The sequence below is a fragment of the Lissotriton helveticus genome, chromosome 2_1 (genome assembly GCF_964261635.1).
Source record: "Lissotriton helveticus chromosome 2_1, aLisHel1.1, whole genome shotgun sequence".
Lineage (NCBI taxonomy): Eukaryota > Metazoa > Chordata > Amphibia > Caudata > Salamandridae > Lissotriton > Lissotriton helveticus.
In genome coordinates, this window is record NC_136059.1 from 1,525,388,433 (window position 1) to 1,525,409,034 (window position 20,602).

General features: G+C 48.8%; 1 protein-coding gene across 4 annotated transcripts in view; it reads left to right on the forward strand.

The window, feature by feature from the left end:
- The window catches only part of LOC144818757 (uncharacterized), a 261,995-nt gene that overhangs the window by 159,529 nt on the left and 81,864 nt on the right, over positions 1–20,602 (forward strand). For all 4 annotated transcript variants that reach the window (XM_078676475.1, XM_078676477.1, XM_078676476.1 and 1 more), the window contains one exon: positions 11,795–11,920. In XM_078676475.1, the coding sequence (XP_078532601.1) occupies positions 11,795–11,920 (126 nt within the window). The remainder of the gene's footprint in view (positions 1–11,794; positions 11,921–20,602) is intronic.

Consider the following 20,602-nt stretch of genomic DNA (forward strand, 5'->3'; position numbering starts at 1 on the left):
CAGTATACACAGCTCGGGGCTGTCCCTGAAAATGGTCTAAGATTTGGGCTTCCTGGAATGAATACCGTGGCAATATATGTACTCCCTCCAGTAACCCTGATTGTGATCCCCGCTCTGTGACTTCCAAACATTATCCTACTGTACCGATATGTATCTTTATTTCTCTGTGCTCCCTGCTATTGATCCATGTGGAATTGTATTTCTATGTCGAGTATGTTTAATAAAAAGATTTATAAAAAAAAAGATTTCAGGATATGGCAATCCCTCTTCAAATTCCCATATTTGCTTAGAACCAGCAGTTTTGGTGCTATATAATTCAATGTAGATTTATACCAGCGTAGACAGCCAGAGACTGGAATATATCTGATAGGGGAACGGCTATGATGTAGAGGTGTATACAGTGTATATTTATGTGTGATGTATAACCTTGCTTAGTCCATTCAGATGTAAAAAAAAAAAAACGGATGGGGAGTGGCCAGCACCATGGCTGACTAGCCGCTTTTGCCGGAGCTCCGGCCGCCCGAAGCAGATCCTGGACAGAATCCTGTCTTCCAGCCACACATGGGACATGAATTTACTGGCCACAGGCGATCTAATCCCTAACCCCACAGAGGAAGCCCTCTGCATGGCCAAAACGGGGGAATGATATCAACAATCCGACACCAAAGACGACGGGGCCCGACCGACAAGATAGTAGTTCGGTCATGAAGGCGCCCGAAACACAGCTGAGGACGACTGCATTACAGGGGTAGGAGAGCCATCCCCGTGTCGGGCTACGGCTTCCGCCGTTCTTATTTTTTGAACCAGCTCAGAACCACTTGCAGGCTGAAAGTCGAGCGACGGCGCGGAGACTCTGTGCAGCCGAGGCAGCTGCCCTCCCTGTTTGTGCCGATAACTGGGCATTGCCCACTGCGTGGTGAGGTGGGACCGCCCTTCTCCCTCTCTCCAGTCCGGCTGAGGTAAGGAGGGCTGCGCCGATATCTTCTGGAGGCGTGAGTCATCGAGGGGCCCATTTCCGCACGCCGGAGCTGCGCGCCATCTGCCCCCGGGCCGGAGCACCAGGGGACCGGAGGTGGAGTGATCGGAGGGCTAAGCTGAGCTGTGCGGGGGTTGCTGGTGGAGGTCTGCCGGAGTTGCCGCTAGAGCTGCTGCAATTGCCTAAACCCCCCCCCCCCCCCCAGTGTAGAAGGCTGTGGGGCTGCCCGTTAGGGGTCTTTGCTTATGGAACTTTCGCTGCCCCGTTTTTTCGTGCCTGCATCACTGCAATAATCACCGCAGCCCTCCACGATCCAACCATCTGACGATTCGGGCAGAGACTGTGATGGCTGCTGGTGGGTAGTCCCTGGCGAGACTGCCTGTAAAGATCGCGCTTCATTGGCGGACATGAATTGCAGCTCATGAGGGGCACACAGAGCCTGCTGAGCAACTAGCTGAATGGTCAGAGATTAGGGGCCTCCAAAGATGAGACCCCAATTTTAATGTAAGGGATCAAAAGGCCCAAGGGCGGTGACGGACATCAATAGCCTACCAGGGATTTATTAGGACACTTCCACCACTTTCCTCATGTTGGGCGTGTCTGACCTCCCTAGGGCGACGGAGCCAGGCATAGCTATACCTGTCTGGCTGGTCCTTCCGTGCCCCAAAAGGGCTGCTGCGGGCCCCACTGTGCTGCCCGATCGCACAGGAGGGCGCATTGCTGTCACACGGAGGAGGTTAAACCCTTAGCGCTGAGTGGTCTGGCGTGGCGGTGCAGGGTCAGACCCCATTGACTGATGCCCTAGGAGAGGTCTGGTGGCAACACTGCTGAGGACAAGGATATTGTTGAACACAGGACTGGGGTCCCTATGGCCACAGATATATGGTGAGCAGTGGGAGGTCCACCTGAATGCTGATTCGCTCGGGGAGAGGTCCCCGGCCGGTGGGCTCTTCCTGTATTTTCTGCACCAGGGGAGTGCGCTGCGCCTGCCTCCCACTCGTCACACTCTACGATAATTACCAGGACACGGGTCAGGGACTTCTCCCACTGGTGCCTTTGCCCTTTGGCGGGGTTGACGACCGTTAAAACACCTCCCATATCAGACAATGGCTTAAGACAAAGAACCCAAGACGCACCTTCAGGGGAAAATAGATAAGTACACTAAGGTGCTCCCTGCACCCACAGAATCAGAAGGGGACACCACGAGTGCGCCCGATAACGCAGCCATCCTTCAGGCAATCAATGCCTCAAGAGAAGCTATTGAAGGCAAAATGGCGGAGATAGCCCTCCTTCGCCAAGACGTACGCAACATCGCGGAGCGCGGCACTCAAACAGAGACCCGCATATCTGAGGTGGAAGATACGACACATACCTCCAAGGGCAACATTAAGGAACTCCAGGCAACTGTGAAGGAACTCCTGTGAAAGGTCTATGACGCGGAAAACAGGGCTCGGAGAAACAACCTCCGCTTTATCGGGATACCTAAAGGGCAGGAGAACACTGATCCGGTCACCTTTCTGACGATGTGGTTGTGAGATGTCCTCCCAGGAGCCAAGTTCTCTACTTGCTCTCTCATTGAACATGCTTACAGGATGGCGGCTGCGAGACCTCCACCTAGAGCCCCGCTGCGTCCCTTAATTGCCCGATTCCTAAATTATCAAGATCGAGACGTAATTCTGAGGGAAGCGCAGAAAATGGGAGACCTTAAACTGGCCAACACCAGAGTCATGATCTTCTCTGACTACTCTAGGGAGATACAGAAGATGTGGAGGTCCTTTGACTCAGTGAAAGTCAAACTTCGGGCCCTGCGCATTCAATACATGCTTCTCTTCCCAGCCAAGCTCAAGGTGATCCCTCAAGATTTGTCTCAATTCTTTCAAACTCCTGAAGACGCCTGGGCATGGATTAAGGAATGCCCGAGGCTTAGACCGGCGACTGCTGGTACCGCCTTGTGTCTGGGAGCCCAACAACTAAGATGGGAGCCTAGACCACAGAGAACGAAACTGAGATGGCGTCTCACTGCAAGAAACTCAGAGCGCTCAGGGACGGAGCAGCCAGGGACCCCATATAGGCAGATAGGGGGGATCCCAGAGGAGGAATCGGGGGGGTGGGGACTGGGCGGTCACAGGCCGCCAGTGGAGACTCAACCCATGGGGACAGCACTCATGCTGATCAGTCAGAACAAGACTCCCCAGAGGACACCGACAGTGACCACCCCCTGCTTAAGTCTATTCATCAGGCGGAGAGGACAGAGACGACGGACCTGGAAATGGCAACGGATCGTCAATTACATCAACAAAAAAGTGGCGAAGAAATGTAAACCATGGGCGTGATGGAAGAATTTGTCGGCGCTATAGCGTCGGCGAGGAGGCCACCCCTCATAGACTTATTTGTGTCAAGGTAGAGATTGTGTGAACCATCTTCCTGGACTAGTGACATATCCTTTGTGGTTTTGGTTGTTGTTTGAGGGTATGGGGGTAGGGAGGGAGCGACAGACACCTCAGTGGACACTTATGTTTGTTATGTTGGCAGTTACAGGGTCAAGCATGAGGCGCATGAGGATGTGGGGTGGGGGGCTTAAGGAGGGGAGGGGAGTTTGGGAGTTGTTTTAAAGTTTTTTGTTTTCCTTAATAACAGCAGGTTATTTTAAATCATAGAGCCAGAAGCCATTAGATAGGGATTGGCGGCTTAGAGGCCACCCCCTATATGACCCTCATGAGCCACAAACGTCATGCATGACCCGCCATATACTGTGTTGACGTGGAACGTTAACGGACTGGGCAGTAAGATCAAGAGAGCCCTGGTGAACAAATATATCAAAGGGATTAAGCCGTATATAGTCTTCTTACAAGAAACCCATCTACGTGATACCCGATGCGCATTTATTGGGAGAGGGGCATACGCCACATTGGTGCATGCTGGATTTTCCCCAGGAGCCCGGGGGTAGCTGTTCTTATCAAAAAAACCTTACCCTTTCAAATAGCAAAGACCTGGGTGGACCCTGGGGGCACATATGCAGCAGTTAGGGGGATATAGGGTCGGAGAGAGTTTACTCTGGCCAGCGTGTATGCCCCGCCGCGATTACAACCCTAGACGATGTAGGCAGTGGCTAAGATACTGCTAGATCCAAACTCCCCAATTCACATAATAGGGAGTTACTTCAATGATGTGATGAACCCGCACCTTGATAGATCTCGTACAATGGTTAATGTTCAGACGCCTACCCTATTGGCAGGCTTTGTGCGCTTCCTGGGGCTGACTGATCTTTGGCGACTACACCACCCATTCAACCGTACCTACTCCTACTTCTCGGGGGCACACAAGACCTTCTCCCAAATCGACTATCTTTTCGCCCCAGCAGAGGAGATTCCAGTTGTTGAGGACACAGACCATCTAGCAAGAGGTATCTCCGATCACTCACCACTACAGTTAAAGATAGGGGTTGGGAATAGAGGCCCAAATTAGATTGGAGATTGAACCCCTGGGAGTTGCATGACAAAACGGTAATTGGCGTAGTTGACATCGTAACCAAATTATTCTTTCAAGAGAACAAAGGCTCCATTTCCTCAGAAGCCACCCTTTGGGAGGCATACAAGGCAGCCCTTAGGAGGAGGCTACAAGATGCAATTGCCCAAAAACTTAGAGAGAAAACGTTGCAAATATGGAATCTTGAAGATAAATTGCTAGAACTGGAACAAAATATATCCCGGGACAACAAGGACGAGATGCTTGGACAGTTGGAAATTAAGCGGAGAGAACTCCAGGCCCTAGTGGAGGGAGAGGCCCGCACCCAAATTCTGACTACTCACCACACACTGAATGAGTCGGGAGATAGGGCAGGGAAGCTACTCGATGGGTTAAGCTAGAAAGGAAGGGAAGCAAATTGGGTAACCCAAATAGAAGATGGGGGGACATGGCATAGGACGGCACCTACAATTGCGGCAGCATTTGCAAGTTCGGCTCATCTGATACTACCGGCAGATAGTATAGACAACTATCTTTCAGCCATAGATATGCCTATCCTGCAAACAGAAGACATGACGGCTTTGGAAGAGGAGATTACTTTGGAAGAAGTGCAGGCTGCTATCGCCAAACAGAAGTCAGGGAAAACTCATGTGCTGAACGGACTCCCGGGGAAATTCTTCAAACAAAACACTAATTTACTAGCCCCAAGTTTATTAAATATGTTTTTGGCAGCCAGAGATGAGGGAATGCTTCCCCCAGATCTCCGCTAGGCCACGGTTGTGGTCATCCAAAAACTGGGCTAACCCCCAGAAAAGTGTGGCTTCTATCGCCCAATTTCGCTCCTCAGTGTGGAGACCAATATATTGGCTTCCATACTGGCCACACAGCTATTGGCGATCATTACGTCCCTGGAGCACAAGGATCTGCCGGGTTTCATGCCTAAGCGCACCACACGCCTCAACTTCCGTAGGTTGGCAAACTGGCTGGACGCGACCAGGGAGTGAGGTCCCCCCATATGCTCTTATCCCTTGATACCGAAAAGGCATTTGACACGGTGCACTGGCCTTTTCTACGGTGAGTCCTCGTTAAATTGGTTTTGGACATAACTTTACAACGTGGATCGATCTCTTATATACAGACCCCAGAACTAGAGTACGAGTCAACGGAGTCAAATCAGCTGAATTCCCGATCCACTGGGGGACTTGACAGGGTTGTCCGCTTTCTCCCTTACTCTTTGCGCTTGTCCTGGAACCGCTGGGGTGCCTGATTTGAATGCACCCAGACCCTGGAGGCCAGCTGCTGGATGAGGGAATCTCGCTGTACGCAGACGATATCCTCTTGTACATAACCAACCCAGACAACACACTCCCTATTATTTTTCGTATAGTTGAAGACTACGGTGCGCAGGCAGGGTATAAGCTTAATTGGGGGAAATTGACCATATACTCAATAGGGGGCCACATTGATATGCAGTCCATTCCCATACATCTCCCCATTACTGGAGAAGGCTTTAAATATCTAGTACTTTATATTTCAGGAAATGTGACAACCTGTCTAACCCGCAATATTCAGCGTGTCCTGGCGGACTTCTGGGACGACGCGACAAGATGGAGGCGTCTTCCCCTGACATTACTTGGGAGGGTGACTATGTTTTAAATGATTACACTACCTAAGTTCTTATACATTTTTCAGAATTCGTATTGCAAAATACCTGAAGCTATCTTTAGAGCGATAAACACCGAGCTGTGAACCTTACTTTGGGACGTAGGCCACCCTAGAGTGGCATTGCAAACGCAGCAGCGAAGCCAGTACAATGGGGGAATCTTACTGCCAGATGTCCAAGCATATTATAGAGCGGCACACCTCGTAATTATCAACGAGTGGGGACATGCTTCCCAAGACCATCCCACCTACACCCTAGAGAGGATCCAATTTTCCAAACACTCACATCTTCACTACATATATGGGGGCCACGGGGTACGAAGTCTGTTGCCAGTGACACAGAGGGCAATTGAGGCTTGGAGGGAAGCCGAACAGGTAAAGAAATGGGGACAAAGACTGACCAAGCCCACACCCCTATGGGAAGGCACACGGCTACCTGAACCTGCAAAGCTACATGGTTTTAAAGGGTGGGATACCATTGGGATTACCACTTTAGGGGACATAACGAGACAGGGTGCCCTGATGACGTTTCCTGATTTGCAGAGGGAGTATAGCCTGACAGACACGCAGCACTATAAATATATTCAACGCCGACATGCTTGGCAGGCGCACAGCCCTGGCATCACTGATCTCCCGGAATTTGCCCCGCTGGAGGGGCGGCTGCTCCAGGAGGAGATACCAGAGAAATCAGTCTCCTGGACGTATAAAACCCTAATAAACAATGCACCCGAGAACCAACTAACGCTTCGGAATAAGTGGGAGGACCTCGTGGGTGCATTAGAAGACATCGAGTGGGAGGCGGCACTAATGCACCCCCGAGGGAGGTGGCAATTAAGCTTCAGCTATGACTGGTCCAGTATAAAATTCTTCATAGGGTATATTATGACAGGGCAAAATTACATGCAATGGGCAGGGCGGAGACGCCCGAGTGTCTGCGCTGCATAACGGAGCGCGGTTCTTTCATCCACTTTCATCCACACTTTAAGGGACTGCCAGCAAATTTGTGGCTACTGGACACGGATCCTGCAAGAACTAAATAAAATACTCCATACAAACATCCAGATAGACGCTAAATATATCCTGTTTGGCATACATACGGATGTTGATATTACAAGGTACCAACTCCTGCTCTGTAACCTAGGCCTCGTAGTAGCAAAACGTGACATAGCTAAATATTGGGGGAGACCAGAAACTCCCACCCTGAAAGAGTGGTGCAATGGCTTGAATATGTTTATGGGAGCCGAAAAGACGGTGTACAAAGCACGGGGATGTCCACAAAAGTTTAGAAAAATCTGACAGCCATGGCTTAGTTACTACCATCTAGAGATGGAGGAAGATGATACTGCTGTATCGCAAGCCACATGATTAGGTACGGGTGTGCGTGGAACATCCATATAGATACAAACTCAGCTGAGGGGTTTTAGGAGTTATGTACTACGGGGGTAGACAATGCCAAGAGGGGTAAAGAGGATAATCATACTACTGTCTGTTTTGTACCATTGCTTTTTGTACATCCTGCTGGTTGTAATAGACGGAATGAGTTTGAAGTACACCTGCTGAGTTGTTTTATTTAAAAATAATAAAAATATATTTTTTTTAAAAACCTGAGGAAGTCTTAAAATGAGTATAGCTACAATAAGTTGACTCGTTATAACAGCGCAAGAATCAAGTTTTCCTTTTCCTGCAGATGGCATTCAGATAAGGAAAGACCCAGTGATCATCCTTCCATCAGGTTCCCCATTGTTCTCCTCATTGCAGCCCAGTGATACCATTTTAAGCACAGTCCTCAACAGAGTTACTTGTATGTTTTAATAAGGTTTATTGAGTATGGGAACACTGTAGATGGGCATTACCATCAAAGGGTCTTGCACAAATTAACATCAGTTCCCTTTAAAACAGAAACCTCCTTAGTCATCTACTCCTTCCTCATCTTAACATATCACAATATTTCACTTTACACAAACAACCTAAAAAAGCCCCACTCATTAGGAGCCTTCAGGAAGACACTAAGTATCACAGAAAGGCATGAAACAGTTGATATAAAACAATGCAAGCCTATAAACCACATCCCCGTAGAAAATGTAACAGTGCAGGATGTGTAGGCCAGCCTCCATCCACCACTTCACCTCAAGATTGTACCCTCACCAACATGGAATTATTTGATCTCATCCAGTATTATCTCTTTCTCCCCTGAAAAGTCTACGGGAAAGACCAAGCAGCATCCCTCTGTCTAACTACTATTTGTGTGCTCTAGTAGCTAATCTTTAACTGTAGTGGCATCTTCATAGTAGACTTAATGACCCTAGGTATCAAGTCTCCTGATATCCAGCAGTGTTTCGTTTTGCGTGGACTGTGTTGCTGGGCACACGTGAAAAAAGGTAGTTGTTGCATGCTCAGTAGGTTTGACTTCCAGCACCACTCTTAGTATTGCCTCCCTACTTTCTGGAGAAACCACAATCGCCATACTTTGCAAATCAGATTTGCCAGCCCTCACTTTAGCTGCAAGCCTATATATCTTTCGCACACCTCAGTGTATAAATCCATTCAAGCCACCCATCAGATCACCCAGGATATTCTCCAATATTGGCTTCAATACAAGGAAGATCAAGTTCTCTTAATTGTGCTCTCACAGTGCCTGATGTTATCTAGGACTTAACAACAATGCTCAAGCTGCACTAGGCTTCCAAGAGCACGAACCTTAAAGTCTGCCAGGTTGGTCAACGCGTCCTGGCCCTCTATCATCCGAAGTGTAGCTGACAGCCTCTCTACAGATTGCTCAACCTGTGAAACTCAGTTTGCAAGCCCACAATTGTCTCCTTCACTGCTTGGATTGTCATTTCAATTGTGTTCGTATTCTGTTGTTCTGCTTTGAGCACGTTAGTTGACTTGAGTAGTTTCTGTTCTGTTCTCATCAGGTCTACGCTGCCCAGGAGATCGTCCCACCTTCTCTTATGGTTTTTACTCCAGGAACCGTTTCTCAAAATATATGTCTGCTTTCCATTTCTTTTTAGGAGCAATTGCTTTCTCTGAATATGTGGAGGATCACAAAGTGCAAACTGCTAAGTGGGCTGGCGAAGTGTCTCCCTCTGCAATATGTCATAAAGTGGAGAGCAACTCTGCAAGCATAGGGGGACTGTCCTATGTCTGCACCTGGAGTGCAGGCCTCACCTTGGTTGAATCAGGAGCAGAGTCCAGCAGGCAAATAGAGCCCTGCTGTTGCAGCCTGTGACTGCTCCGCCCCAACACATATCGCTGGCTTGTCACTGTGCTAGGTGATCCTTGTGTTCCTATATTTGTTGGTAGCCCAGAATCAGCCACTCACTTCGCCAAGCTCCAGTGTTCTGGTTTTCTCTCAGGTCACAGGTTTGCCACCTTCTACAGGCATTGACACATTGCAGAGTCTGCCAGCCATGGTGCTGATCAATATATTCCGGGCGAGTAAGCAAAATACACACAATTAATGGATGGAATGCAGAACAAATTAAAACATTAACCAGAGTCAAGAGATCTGGGATAAATCCATCATTCTTTTGCTCACCATGCCACCCCAGTTTAGACCTGGCCATATGCAAATCTGTCTTGACTCTGTGCCTCATGGAAACAGTCCAGCCTGAACTGCCAAGCCAGGTCCTCCCTGGACCAGAAACAAGTATCCTAGGACCGGTTTCGGGGTTTCATCCCTCATCAGCCAGGATAGCTTGAATCCAGTGGCACAATGAGCCCGGGACCCACGTCTGGGCATCCTCCAGAGGCCCACTGGGAGACACAAGAGCCTTCACTTAATGTGATGCTGCAAAACCTACCTCAACTGAAAAGGGCCTGCTTCCCACCGTAGCAATTTTCCAACATGTGCACCAGATCTGGTAGACCACTGGACATCTCAGTTATTTGAGTGGATGAAGAAACAGTGCATTCACTAGGGGCTTTGAGAGAGCACAGACATCTTGGCCTCCGGCGAGGCCCACCTTTGTGAGTGTTGGGGGGAGTTTATAAAATTTCATACAAAACTGTCAAATGCAGCATCTAAGCGTTTAAAGTTAGAACGTTTCAGGGAACTTACAGGGAGATTACCATAAAAATGTCATAAACCCGTGGGTACGATGACCATCTTTGCTGTAATATACCTTCTCTTTTACATTTCTTCATCAGACCAACATATTCAACATGATTCAAGCTGATTATTCAAACTACATCACTTGTACTCATGACCACAAGTATCCTGTTTAACTAACTCTGGTATTCTCCGCATGAGTGTCCTGGTTTGTAAAGATCTTGAGGTTTTTCTTTTGAACTTATGAGGTTTGCAGATATTAAACCAAATTATCAAGCCTCCAACTTAGCTAATTGATGATTTCACATCTACCGCGTCATTGGAGCAAGCTGACATTTTCTTACTGTGACTACACAAAAGTCTCTGGTGTGCAAGTATGTTCTAGATAAACTGAAAAAAGGAATAGGAAAAGTGGTCAACCTGGTCTCAATCCCTAAATGACATTAATCAACTTTGATTCGAACTTTGATTGGAACCCAATATTATTAACTTGGATTGGGTGGTAGTGCACTTGTATAGTGTCTATACACAACCTAAACATATAGGTGCTATACACATCTTACCTGCTGAATGCATTAAGAAAGGCCTGAACCGAAAAAATATTTTCAGCTTCCAGTAGAATTAATGTTGCATAGGGGAGACAATTTTGGTGATGATTTTAGTATTGTGTGAGGCATATCCACAATGGTCTTTGCATCTAAATTAATCAGTGCAATTGGTCTATATGAACGGCAGACCTTTGGGTGTCATTATTTTACTTATTGATGATTGTCCTATTCCTCATTCTATGTGCCGAAGATCCTGAGCCAATTGTCAAAATCAGAGATCACTTGTAAAACTAATTTGAAGAGTTCTATGACTAACTGAGAATATTTTGTTGGGATGGCATCTATGGTTTTTCTATATGGGACATTTTTAAAGCCTGTTCACACCACTTCAAGCATAAATGGACGCTCCAAGTTAGAACTAAATTGCTCCACGAGCTGCGATCAATCCATAACCTTCATTTTTTTCAGCCCTTTTACATCTACCCAATTGTTTCCTGGTACAAGCCCTATAGTAGTCTGTAAAGACCTTGACTATTTTATCTAGTTGTTTGAACTTGAGGCACTGCTTATAATAGGTACTATAATACCAGCATGTGATTTCCCTTTCCTGTGGCTTTAGTGCTAGCAGTCCTGTCTAGAATGTTCCTATTGGAGCCAGAGTAAGGCTGAATTGCATATGACCGGCATTGTGGACAAAATGCTTCGGACTAGAATGCGTCCCTGAAGCGATTGTCGGTGGCTGAGAATAATGCACACATTCCTTCCTTAACTGTGTTGTTTGTTGCATCCACTAAAAGGTTTTACAGTTAGGGCCCAAACAGAAACCAAATAATGGGACATTCTGTAATCCTCAGTTTTTGTGTTCTTGAATAAGGCAAAGTGATTTTATTTCCACATGTGACCCTCTATCATGCTATACCTATTTGGATTGATAGCCATTAGAGGTTTTAGGATCTATTAGCACACATTGTCCTTAAGACACAATCATATTGGTTTTTAAAAAAAACTGTAGGTAGCCACTGCTAAATATTATATGTTTGAAAGCTGTGTGGTATGAAATGTAATTTAACTTTACTTTTTGTAAATTAACAGAACATGGCAGTATCCCAGGAGTTTTTCCTATACACATAAAAGAAGAAGAAGAAGAAGAAGAAGAGGAAAGCTATTCCGATAACCAGCAGGAAAACACAATAATAAGATGCACAACTAGTCCAACAGGTGAGCTAATAATATCATGTTGTTCTGATTCTCTGAATGGCATGAAATAAACAAAGGATCCCACTTTACAAAAAATGTAGTGGCTGAAAATAGGCCAAAAAATGCATCCTGAAAAAAACTGAAGACTGACGGCCCACTTTTGTCCTAAGAGATTAAAACAAATATCCGAAAAACAAGTATCTTGCATCATTGCATGCTGGATATGAATCAAAGTCTTTTCCTTACTACAGTCGATCAGCTGGTTGCCTATTGTCATATCCCAAATCCATCCACAGAATGCCTATTTGATGATCAACAATACCAACACCAAGAGCTAATATTTAGCCCCAAGTCAGCATCACAAATCTTTACAAAGTGCCTGGCACCATACCTTTAACATCAAGGGTGATCTGCTATAAAAAATGAAATTGTTACAGAAACTCTAAAACTAACAACATTTACCACCTTGCCAGTTTTTAAAGAATTAGATCATCACACCCTCGACATCGGCAAATTGTCCCTTCTCCTCTTAACCTCCAGAGAATTGCTAGAGGGTGGAGACTGAAACCTCTTAACAACAGTGTACCTCCATTGGACAGAGGCAACTAGCTCATATCTTAAACTTGCTCAGTGTAACTGCAACAGTGCATGGTTTGAAAGTAGAAAGAAACAAATGCCTGAAGGACATCAAAAGCAGAAGCATTTATAACACTGGATGTTTTCTCAAGGTAGAGACTTCAACTAGTAGCCTCCAGGCCCTATGGGATGAACATGAACAGAACCTAAATCCTAGCTGGCAGGGATCTCCATGTTATGAAGGAAGCTGCCACCTGCAACTCTCTTCCTAGCACAGAATGTTTGCCAAAGCATGTGCAATGTTTAAAGCAAAACACGGTGGATATGGGAAGGGAAAATGAGTGGCAGTTGTCCTTCTCTCAATAGGGTAGAGTATCACCACTAGAACGCTGCCGGTCTATGGCAGAGCCAGGGACTACTGTTGGTGCAGCCATTAGAAGTTGCACATTCAATAACCCAGTGGTTCCTCCACTTCTAAAGGGAGTGGGAAAATGTTGGGGTTGGCAGTGGGCACCAGTTTGCGGCATTCTGCAGTGTCTGCCAAACCCCAAAGTAGCCCCTTGATCCTCGTTGTAGCTGCACTGAAAATCACCCCCTTGGAGGGTGCATTCCCATCCATTTCTCTGCATGGACAAGGACACGTGGATGCTAGATATTGTACAGGTTACCCCTCTTCTTATTCTTCTGAGGGATCCTCCTATGTTGGACTGGCTTGTTCAAGAGACAGAAATCCTACCGAAGAAAAATGTGATAGAGCTAGGTCAGTAACCTCAAAGAAACAAATTAGATTATCTTGATAAAAAAAAAAAAAAATTCTCAAAACAGGCATTTAATCCCACTATAGATGTCAATGAATGCAAGGTAGTCTATCTGATAGAGACATCTAGCCGCAGATTCTTTAACTTAGAATATCCTCCGGGCGTCAGACTGGATCTGGAGATTTTTCAGCAGTAATTCTGCGCGCCGGCGGATGGCTTTGCATGGCTCCGCACTGACGTCGTCCATGGATATGACATCAGTGGAGCCATATAAGTCCCTCCCGGCGTGCTGACGTCAGTTTTCTTCTTTTCCACGCCTGCAGCGCAGATCCAGGAGATGCGGTTTCTCTGGCCTGTTTCTGTTTCTTAGGCTCTACTGACGCTTTTTTGCGTCTGGGAACAGTGTTTCGATTCCTATGGGCTTTTTAAGTCGTGTGAGACCTGTATGCGACAGATGTCGGCGACGGATCCGCATGCGATTTGTATGTGGTGCTTGGGCGAGCACCACAACTCCGTGGAGTGCGACGCCTGATGGAAGCTGCAGCGGAAGTTCCTGGGGGAACGTATGATGAAATAGTTGTCCTCACGGATGTTCCATTCGGAGTCTAGCATCACTGGTCTCCATCTCGAGCTTAGGTTCCTGTTTGGGGTGGGTCACGGAGTCGTTCCCGAGGCCATCGCTTGCCTTCCTCATATAAGCACAAGAAGAAGCCACAGAGGCCTTTGACGTCGGTGGCTGTGCTCCCGGTCTTTACTGGACACCGCCTCTCAGCAGTCGACCCCCACCTACCCCCAATTTCCTGGGGTTGGGGCCACTAGGACCCGGATGGAAGCCTATTACCAGGCTTTGCAGGCTATCTTTGAGTCGACCCCTCTCCCTGGAGCGCCTTCGGGCTCCACAGAGGAGGTAGGTACTCAAACTGAGAGCTCGCCGATGGGTTCGCCCTCGGCGCCATTCGAGTACCCGGACTCCAGTTCCTCCGGGATACCTTTTGCGTTTGTCTCTGTGCCCAGTGGAGCCCGTGGCTGGGAACCTGCACTTTGAACTTTCTGCCCCCACTGCTCGCCGCACTCGCTCTGCGGGTGCCGCTTCGTCGTCCATCTAGTGGGAGCTTCGATCAATCCAGGCTGGAGGCGACAAGGACTCTGTGAGGCGCTTGAAGACCACAACAGGGCTGCGAGCGGTGCTGCAGGGACTCAAACTCCCAGGAGTCCCTGGCCGACTGACGGGCAACACCTGGTCCGCTCTCCCTGTTTGCCCCGCCCACAGGACGTTATCCGCCCTATTTAGTGGTGTTAGATAGCCGCTGCGTGGTAGCACCCCGGGAGAAGCCCGGGACAAGAGCGGGTCCGTCTGTGGCCGTCCGGGGCAGGCCGAGGCAGGGCAGGGCCGCCCCCCTAACGGGACGTCCTCATATGATACTGTACTGTTTGTTTGTTTCCTGGTCTTCTGGCCATGCTGTAAAAAGGTCAGGCTACCAACCAGAATAAAAGATCCTTAAGTATTGCCCGGCGGTATCGCCTCTTAAACCTACAAGATATTAACCAATGAAGAGGCAGGCGCTGGAGACTGGAAGGCAGGAAACAAAGGTTTTATTCTCTCCGGAGGAGAACACATCAGTTCAGACAGCCAGTATCGTCACGAGGTGCTCTAACCGCATCTCTGAGGCCTGGCCTTTTATACACATTTTCATGATCTTTATTGCAGGTAACACATTCTTGAAATGCTTTGAAGTATGAAAGGACATCCTCTGAATCTCCCCTTCAGGCCCGTTCCCACACACATTTACAGTTGAAATCCCCACCCCAGGTCACAACAGGTGATGATTATCGCGCAGCTGGACATTCCGCCGATTCACGGAATGTGTGGGGTTGATCGGATCTCATAGGGTGGGGGCTTTGATCAACTCGAGGGTCCTTTAATGGGGGAAGCTTCCTACTGTACGGGGGGGGTGGCAATAAACAGTATCCGCAGAGCCAGGTGGCGGCCTGGGAACGAGGAAGACAAACGGGCACACAGGAAAGGGGGTTTGTATCAAAGGGCCTGGGACCATGAAAGGAATGAAGGGAGGTGTCGCGCTGGGAACAGGATGGGGTTCCGAGGCAGAGCTGCGCTGAAGAGGGGTTTATGACCCAAGGCATGTGAGAGCGGGGGGGGGGGTTGTCAGCGCGCGGGGGGGGGATGCCTGCGAGGTCGAGGGAGAGAGAGAGACGCGCTGGCTATCAACGAGGGGCAGGGAGGTCATGGTGCTCAAAATGGCTGCCGCTTACGTGCACGAAAGGGTTCAAGAAGAGCAAGATGGCGCCGATAATGTTGACGTTTGCAGCCTAACTTTTAACAGTCCTCCCTTTTCAACATATCTAGCCAACTTGCCTACTCAATATCAATCTTAATCAAATTCCTAACCTCTGCATCATATAATGCTCCCATGCGTTCGTTCCCAAAATCCACAGTCTTAGGGCAAATACAATTTGTACATAATGAACACAGAGGTGGCAGACATTGAATTCCTAAGCATAGACCGCATATTACAACTACAGGAATCAGGATAATGGTGAACAGTCTCCAGCCCCAGTTCTTAACGGTGTTCCAGAACCAACCACCAAGCGACCATTCTTCCTGTTCCTGGTGGACTTCTGAAGAGAGTCTGTGAAGATGTTCGATGGCTTTGTACACTGAGGGTGAGTTGTCCGGTATGTAAGTACAGCAGCTGGACCCAATAATGCGGCATGCTCCACCACGGTCCGCAAGAACCACATCCAGGACAAGGCGGTTTTGGAGGGCCACCAGGCGGACCGCTTGAAGTTCGGCGGTGTTGTTAGCAAAGATACCAGCTGTGATGTTCATTGTTGTCTCAACTGCCTGAGTCAGATGTCGGATGGCACGGCTGTTTGCCATCGGGCCCCAGAGGGGAACAAGTCCCTTCATAGCATCGAGGAACTGTGCTCCTGTTGAGTCGGCTTGCTCAATGTCCTTGGCTCGTTTTTGTCTATGATGATTCGCCGGGGCCACATAAGTTGGAGGTAGGATGAAAGAGATGAAACAAGTGCCCCCCCAGCCTTTGGGGAGCCAGGTGTAGGCCTTTGTGCTGCAGACGAAATACATGTTTGGGGACGACACAAAGGAAGGTGAATCCGTGGAGTCCAAAGTTCTGGTAAAACGGCAAGCGCTGCGGCCCACCAGCTGTGTCCCATGTCCCCATGTCCTTCTATGCACATGTGGCCTGTGACGTTGATGACTGACAGGGCCACAGTCAGAGTGGCAGCCGTTCGTTTCCGCAGGTAGGAGAAGGTGGGTCTGGTTGGATTGTTGAACACCTGCATTTCAATTCGCTCTTTAGCAGGGATGTCCATGTGGATTGAGTCGTTGGAGGTCTGCGGGCAGAAGTGTGTCTTTGTTTTGTTTCGCCAGACCCCGTGGAAGAAATGTGTTACGGTTTTGCTGGAGGTGGCATTGTCTTTATAGCTTTCTTGCAGGAGGATCAGCCAAGCAAGGCAGGAGCCATGAACTGAGAAGGGTGAAGGGATGAATGGTATCGAGTGTCCAGTGGCATGGGGTAGCAACCCACAGATCCAACAGTTGGTGGCATTGGTGGCGAGATTGTGCTGGTGAAGTAGCTGTACGAAAGAGTTATTCCAAAACTCATTTCGCCTCTCTCTGAGTTGAGGAGAGAGCGAAATCAGATAATGTTCCTTCGTGGTGGTAGGCTGAGCAGTGGTCAGGAATGTTTCGTGAGCAGGTGCATTTTCTTCCACAATCCAGAGTGTGGTCATGAGGAGAAAGCAAAAAAGGATTGCGATGAAGAGTGCAATTGTCTTTGAGCTGTGGAGTCTGTCGGTACTTGGGTTTCTGTAGTGGGTATTTCCTGTTGCCTCCATCTTCTTATTTGGCGCTTCCATCATCTTCTTATCTGGCGCTTCCATCATCTTCATTTTCAAGGTGCTCGGTAGTGGGCAGAACCACAGACTTAGTTTAGCTTCTCTCCAGGTAACCCTTGGTTGCTTTGGGTCACCGTTCTGAGATTCAACTTAGTTCGTGGTCTACTTAGCCGAAGCTCCCTCCTTTCGACGCAGTAAATACCCTTCTCTGGATGGCACGGTGGGATCAGAGAATTTTGAAAGTTCAAGTGCTTCGGTGTCAGGATAGCAGGTTAGCGATGGTCGGTCTTTGTTCAGGAGCTCTTCTTGGTTGTCGATGTTTTCCGTCGTGGCCAGGGTCGAGGAGACCTTCTTACAGTGGTGTGCATGCAGCCAGTGCCGTTTCCCCTCCACACGAAGAGCCGTCCGGGTGGTGATTAACACTTGCCAGGGGCCCGTCCACCGGGGTTCCAAACTCTTCGACCGCTGAAAGTTCCGGATCAGCACACAATCTCCAGGTTGGATGGCGTGACCCGGACCCCTGGAAGCATCGGGGATGGCCTGTTGCACCTGCTGATGAATGACAGACAGAGTTTCAGTCAATTTATACAGATAATCAGACATTAGGACGTCCGGGACGTCATGAAAGGAAGTTGGTTTTGGTGCAGACCAGACACTCATGGGTCGACCGAAAACAACTTCATAAGGTGTTAAGTGATGTCTGGTGGGGGTGGAACGCATCGATAGCAATGCCAGTGGGAGGGCGTCTGGCCATTTCAGACCCGTGGTAGCCACTATCTTGGCCAGTTTAAGCTTTAGTGTGGCATTGTGTCGCTCAACAAGTCCAGCAGACTGGGGGTGGAAGACTGCGTGAAATTTCTGCTTGATGCCCAACCCCTTTAAGATGAACTGGATGACTTCGGCTATGAAGTGGGGGCCATTATCGCTCCATAAAATACGATAAAGGCCGTAACGGGGGAAAAACTCCTTTAACAGTACTTTTGCAGTGGCCATAGCAGTGTTGTCACGGGTTGGGTATGCTTCCACCCATTTGCTAAATGCGCACACCACGACAAGTACATATTTCAGGCCTTGGCACCTGTCTAGCTGGATGTAGTCCATCTGCAGGACTTCAAATGGGTGATTTGGGACCCCAAATCCTCCCCGGGGTACTACAGTTCCTTTCCCGGGGTTGTGTTGCAGGCATATCAAGCATTGTTGGACCAGACGTTTGGCGGAATCTGTGATTTTATCATTGTGCCAAACTCTGGAGACAAGTTCAATCATGGGGGCTGACCTATGTGGGCAGGGGAGTGTGCCATAGCCAGTATGGGAATCAGGTACGAGTCAGGTAGCAACCATTTGTTTGTGTCTCTTGTCCGCCAGCAGCCTTCATCATCTTTTAATCCCACCGTGTCCATTCAGTCAGCTCGTGTTGTGTGCTAGCCGTTTGAATGTCTTTAATAGTGTCCCTAGCGTCAGTCCATTTTTCTGCTTGTGACCTGGTCACGTACATATGTGTTGTCGTCCTATTTACAGCTGTCGTTCGGGCCGTGATGTTGGCTAGCGCATTTCCCTGCCCAATGATGTCTGTCACCTTTTTGTGTGCCTGGCATTTGACGACTGCAAGCTTTTTGGGGAGAAGGACAGCTTCGATCAAGGCGGAGACTAGATCCCCGTGCAAAATGGGGGTGCCGTGTGAGGTCAAGAATCCCCTTTCCCTCCAAAGGAGCCCAAAATGGTGAACCACCCCGAAGGCATACTGGCTGTCGGTGTAAATGTTCGCTGTGGTTCCTGCTGCCAGAATGCAGGCTCGTGTCAGGGCGATCAGTTCTGCTGCCTGGGCAGATCGTTGCGCTATGCGGGCTGTCTCGACTACAGTTCGAGCCGTGGTGACTGCATAGGCAGCGGAAGTGGTGCCATCGGGGAGTTTGATGCAAGAACCGTCCACCCACAGCTCCCCGTCAGGGTCAGGGAAAGCCGTGTCTCTGAGGTCAACCCTACTTCTAGTCTGTTCGTCCGTAAGAGTCACGCAGTCATGTACAGGGTGCACATTGGGATCGTTCTCTGGCAAGGGTAACAGAGTTGCCGGGTTCAGTGTGGTGCATCTTTTCAGGGCGATATGGGGTGCAAGCAAAGTCAGTTCGTATCCAGTCAGTCGTGCACTCGTCAGGTGTTGCGTCTTGGTTTGGTTCAGGAGGGTGTCAACTGCATGGGGTACCAGTACCGTGAGGGAATTCGAGAGTACAATCCCCTCACTCTGTCGGATAGAGATTGCAGCAGCAGCTACAGCTCGAAGGCAGGCAGGCAAGGCTCTGGCTACAGGGTCAAGAGTGGCAGAGAAGTAAGCGCATGGTCGTTGCTTTGGGCCAATGGCCTGGGTCAGGACAGATAAAGCGCACCCCTCCCTTTCGTGAGTGTAAAGGGAGAAGGGCTTTTTGTAATCAGGGGTACCTAGGACAGGGGCCGAACAAAGGGCATCTCGTAGTTCCGTGAAGGAGGTTTGACACTCAGGGGTCCAAGGGAGTGGGAAGGGGACGTCTTTACCTAGCAGAGAAAGCAGCGGTTTCACAACGAGGCTAAAGTTTGGTAACCACTGTCGGCAGAAGGAGGTGAGGCCTAGTAGAGAGCGAACCTGTTTCTGGGTCTTAGGGACAGGAGTTTCGAGAATGGTTTGGATTCGATCAGGAGTGAGTTTCCTTCCCTCTTTGGACAAAAGGTGGCCTAGGTAAGTGACCTGGGGTTGGCAGAATTGCAACTTCTTCTTGGAGACCTTGTGGCCATTTTCCGCAAGGAAGTGCAGGAGTTGAATGGTGGCTGTAACTGCTAATGGAGTGGTGTCGGCTGCCAAAAGGATGTCATCGACATATTGCACTAACACCACTCCATCGGGTAACTGGACTTGGTCCAGTTGTCTCTTGAGGGCCTGGCTGTAGATGCTAGGGCTTTCTGTGTAGCCCTGGGGTGCTCGGCAGAACCTATATGAGCGGGCTTTTAGGGTGAAGCCAAAGAGGTATCGGCTGTCTGGGTGGATGGGGATGGAAAAGAATGCGTTTTTGAGGTCGATGACAGTGAAGGTGGTGGCAGTAGAAGGAATCAAAGTCAGGATGGTGGTGATGTCCGAGACCACAGGGTACTGGGGTACCACCACTTTGTTGATCTCTCGAAGGTCAATGATAAAACGGTATGCTTTCTCATCTCCCTCTCCCTGTTTCTTGATGATGGGCAAGATAGGGCTGTTGCAAACGTTGCTAACTACTTCCTCTACCACTCCTGCGTCTATTAGTGACTGAATAATCTTTACCAATGCCTTCTCGCCCTCGGGCGATATCCGATATTGTGGAAGTTTTGGGAGTGTTGCGTCTGGTCGGACAGTAATGTGCACTGGGTCAATCAACATGCGCCCTACGTCCGAATCCGCCTTGGCCCACAGATACGGAGGCAGAGTGTCAAGCAGGGATGTGTCAACGTCGGTGATGGAAAACATGCGTCGGGGAGGGCAATGTCTAAG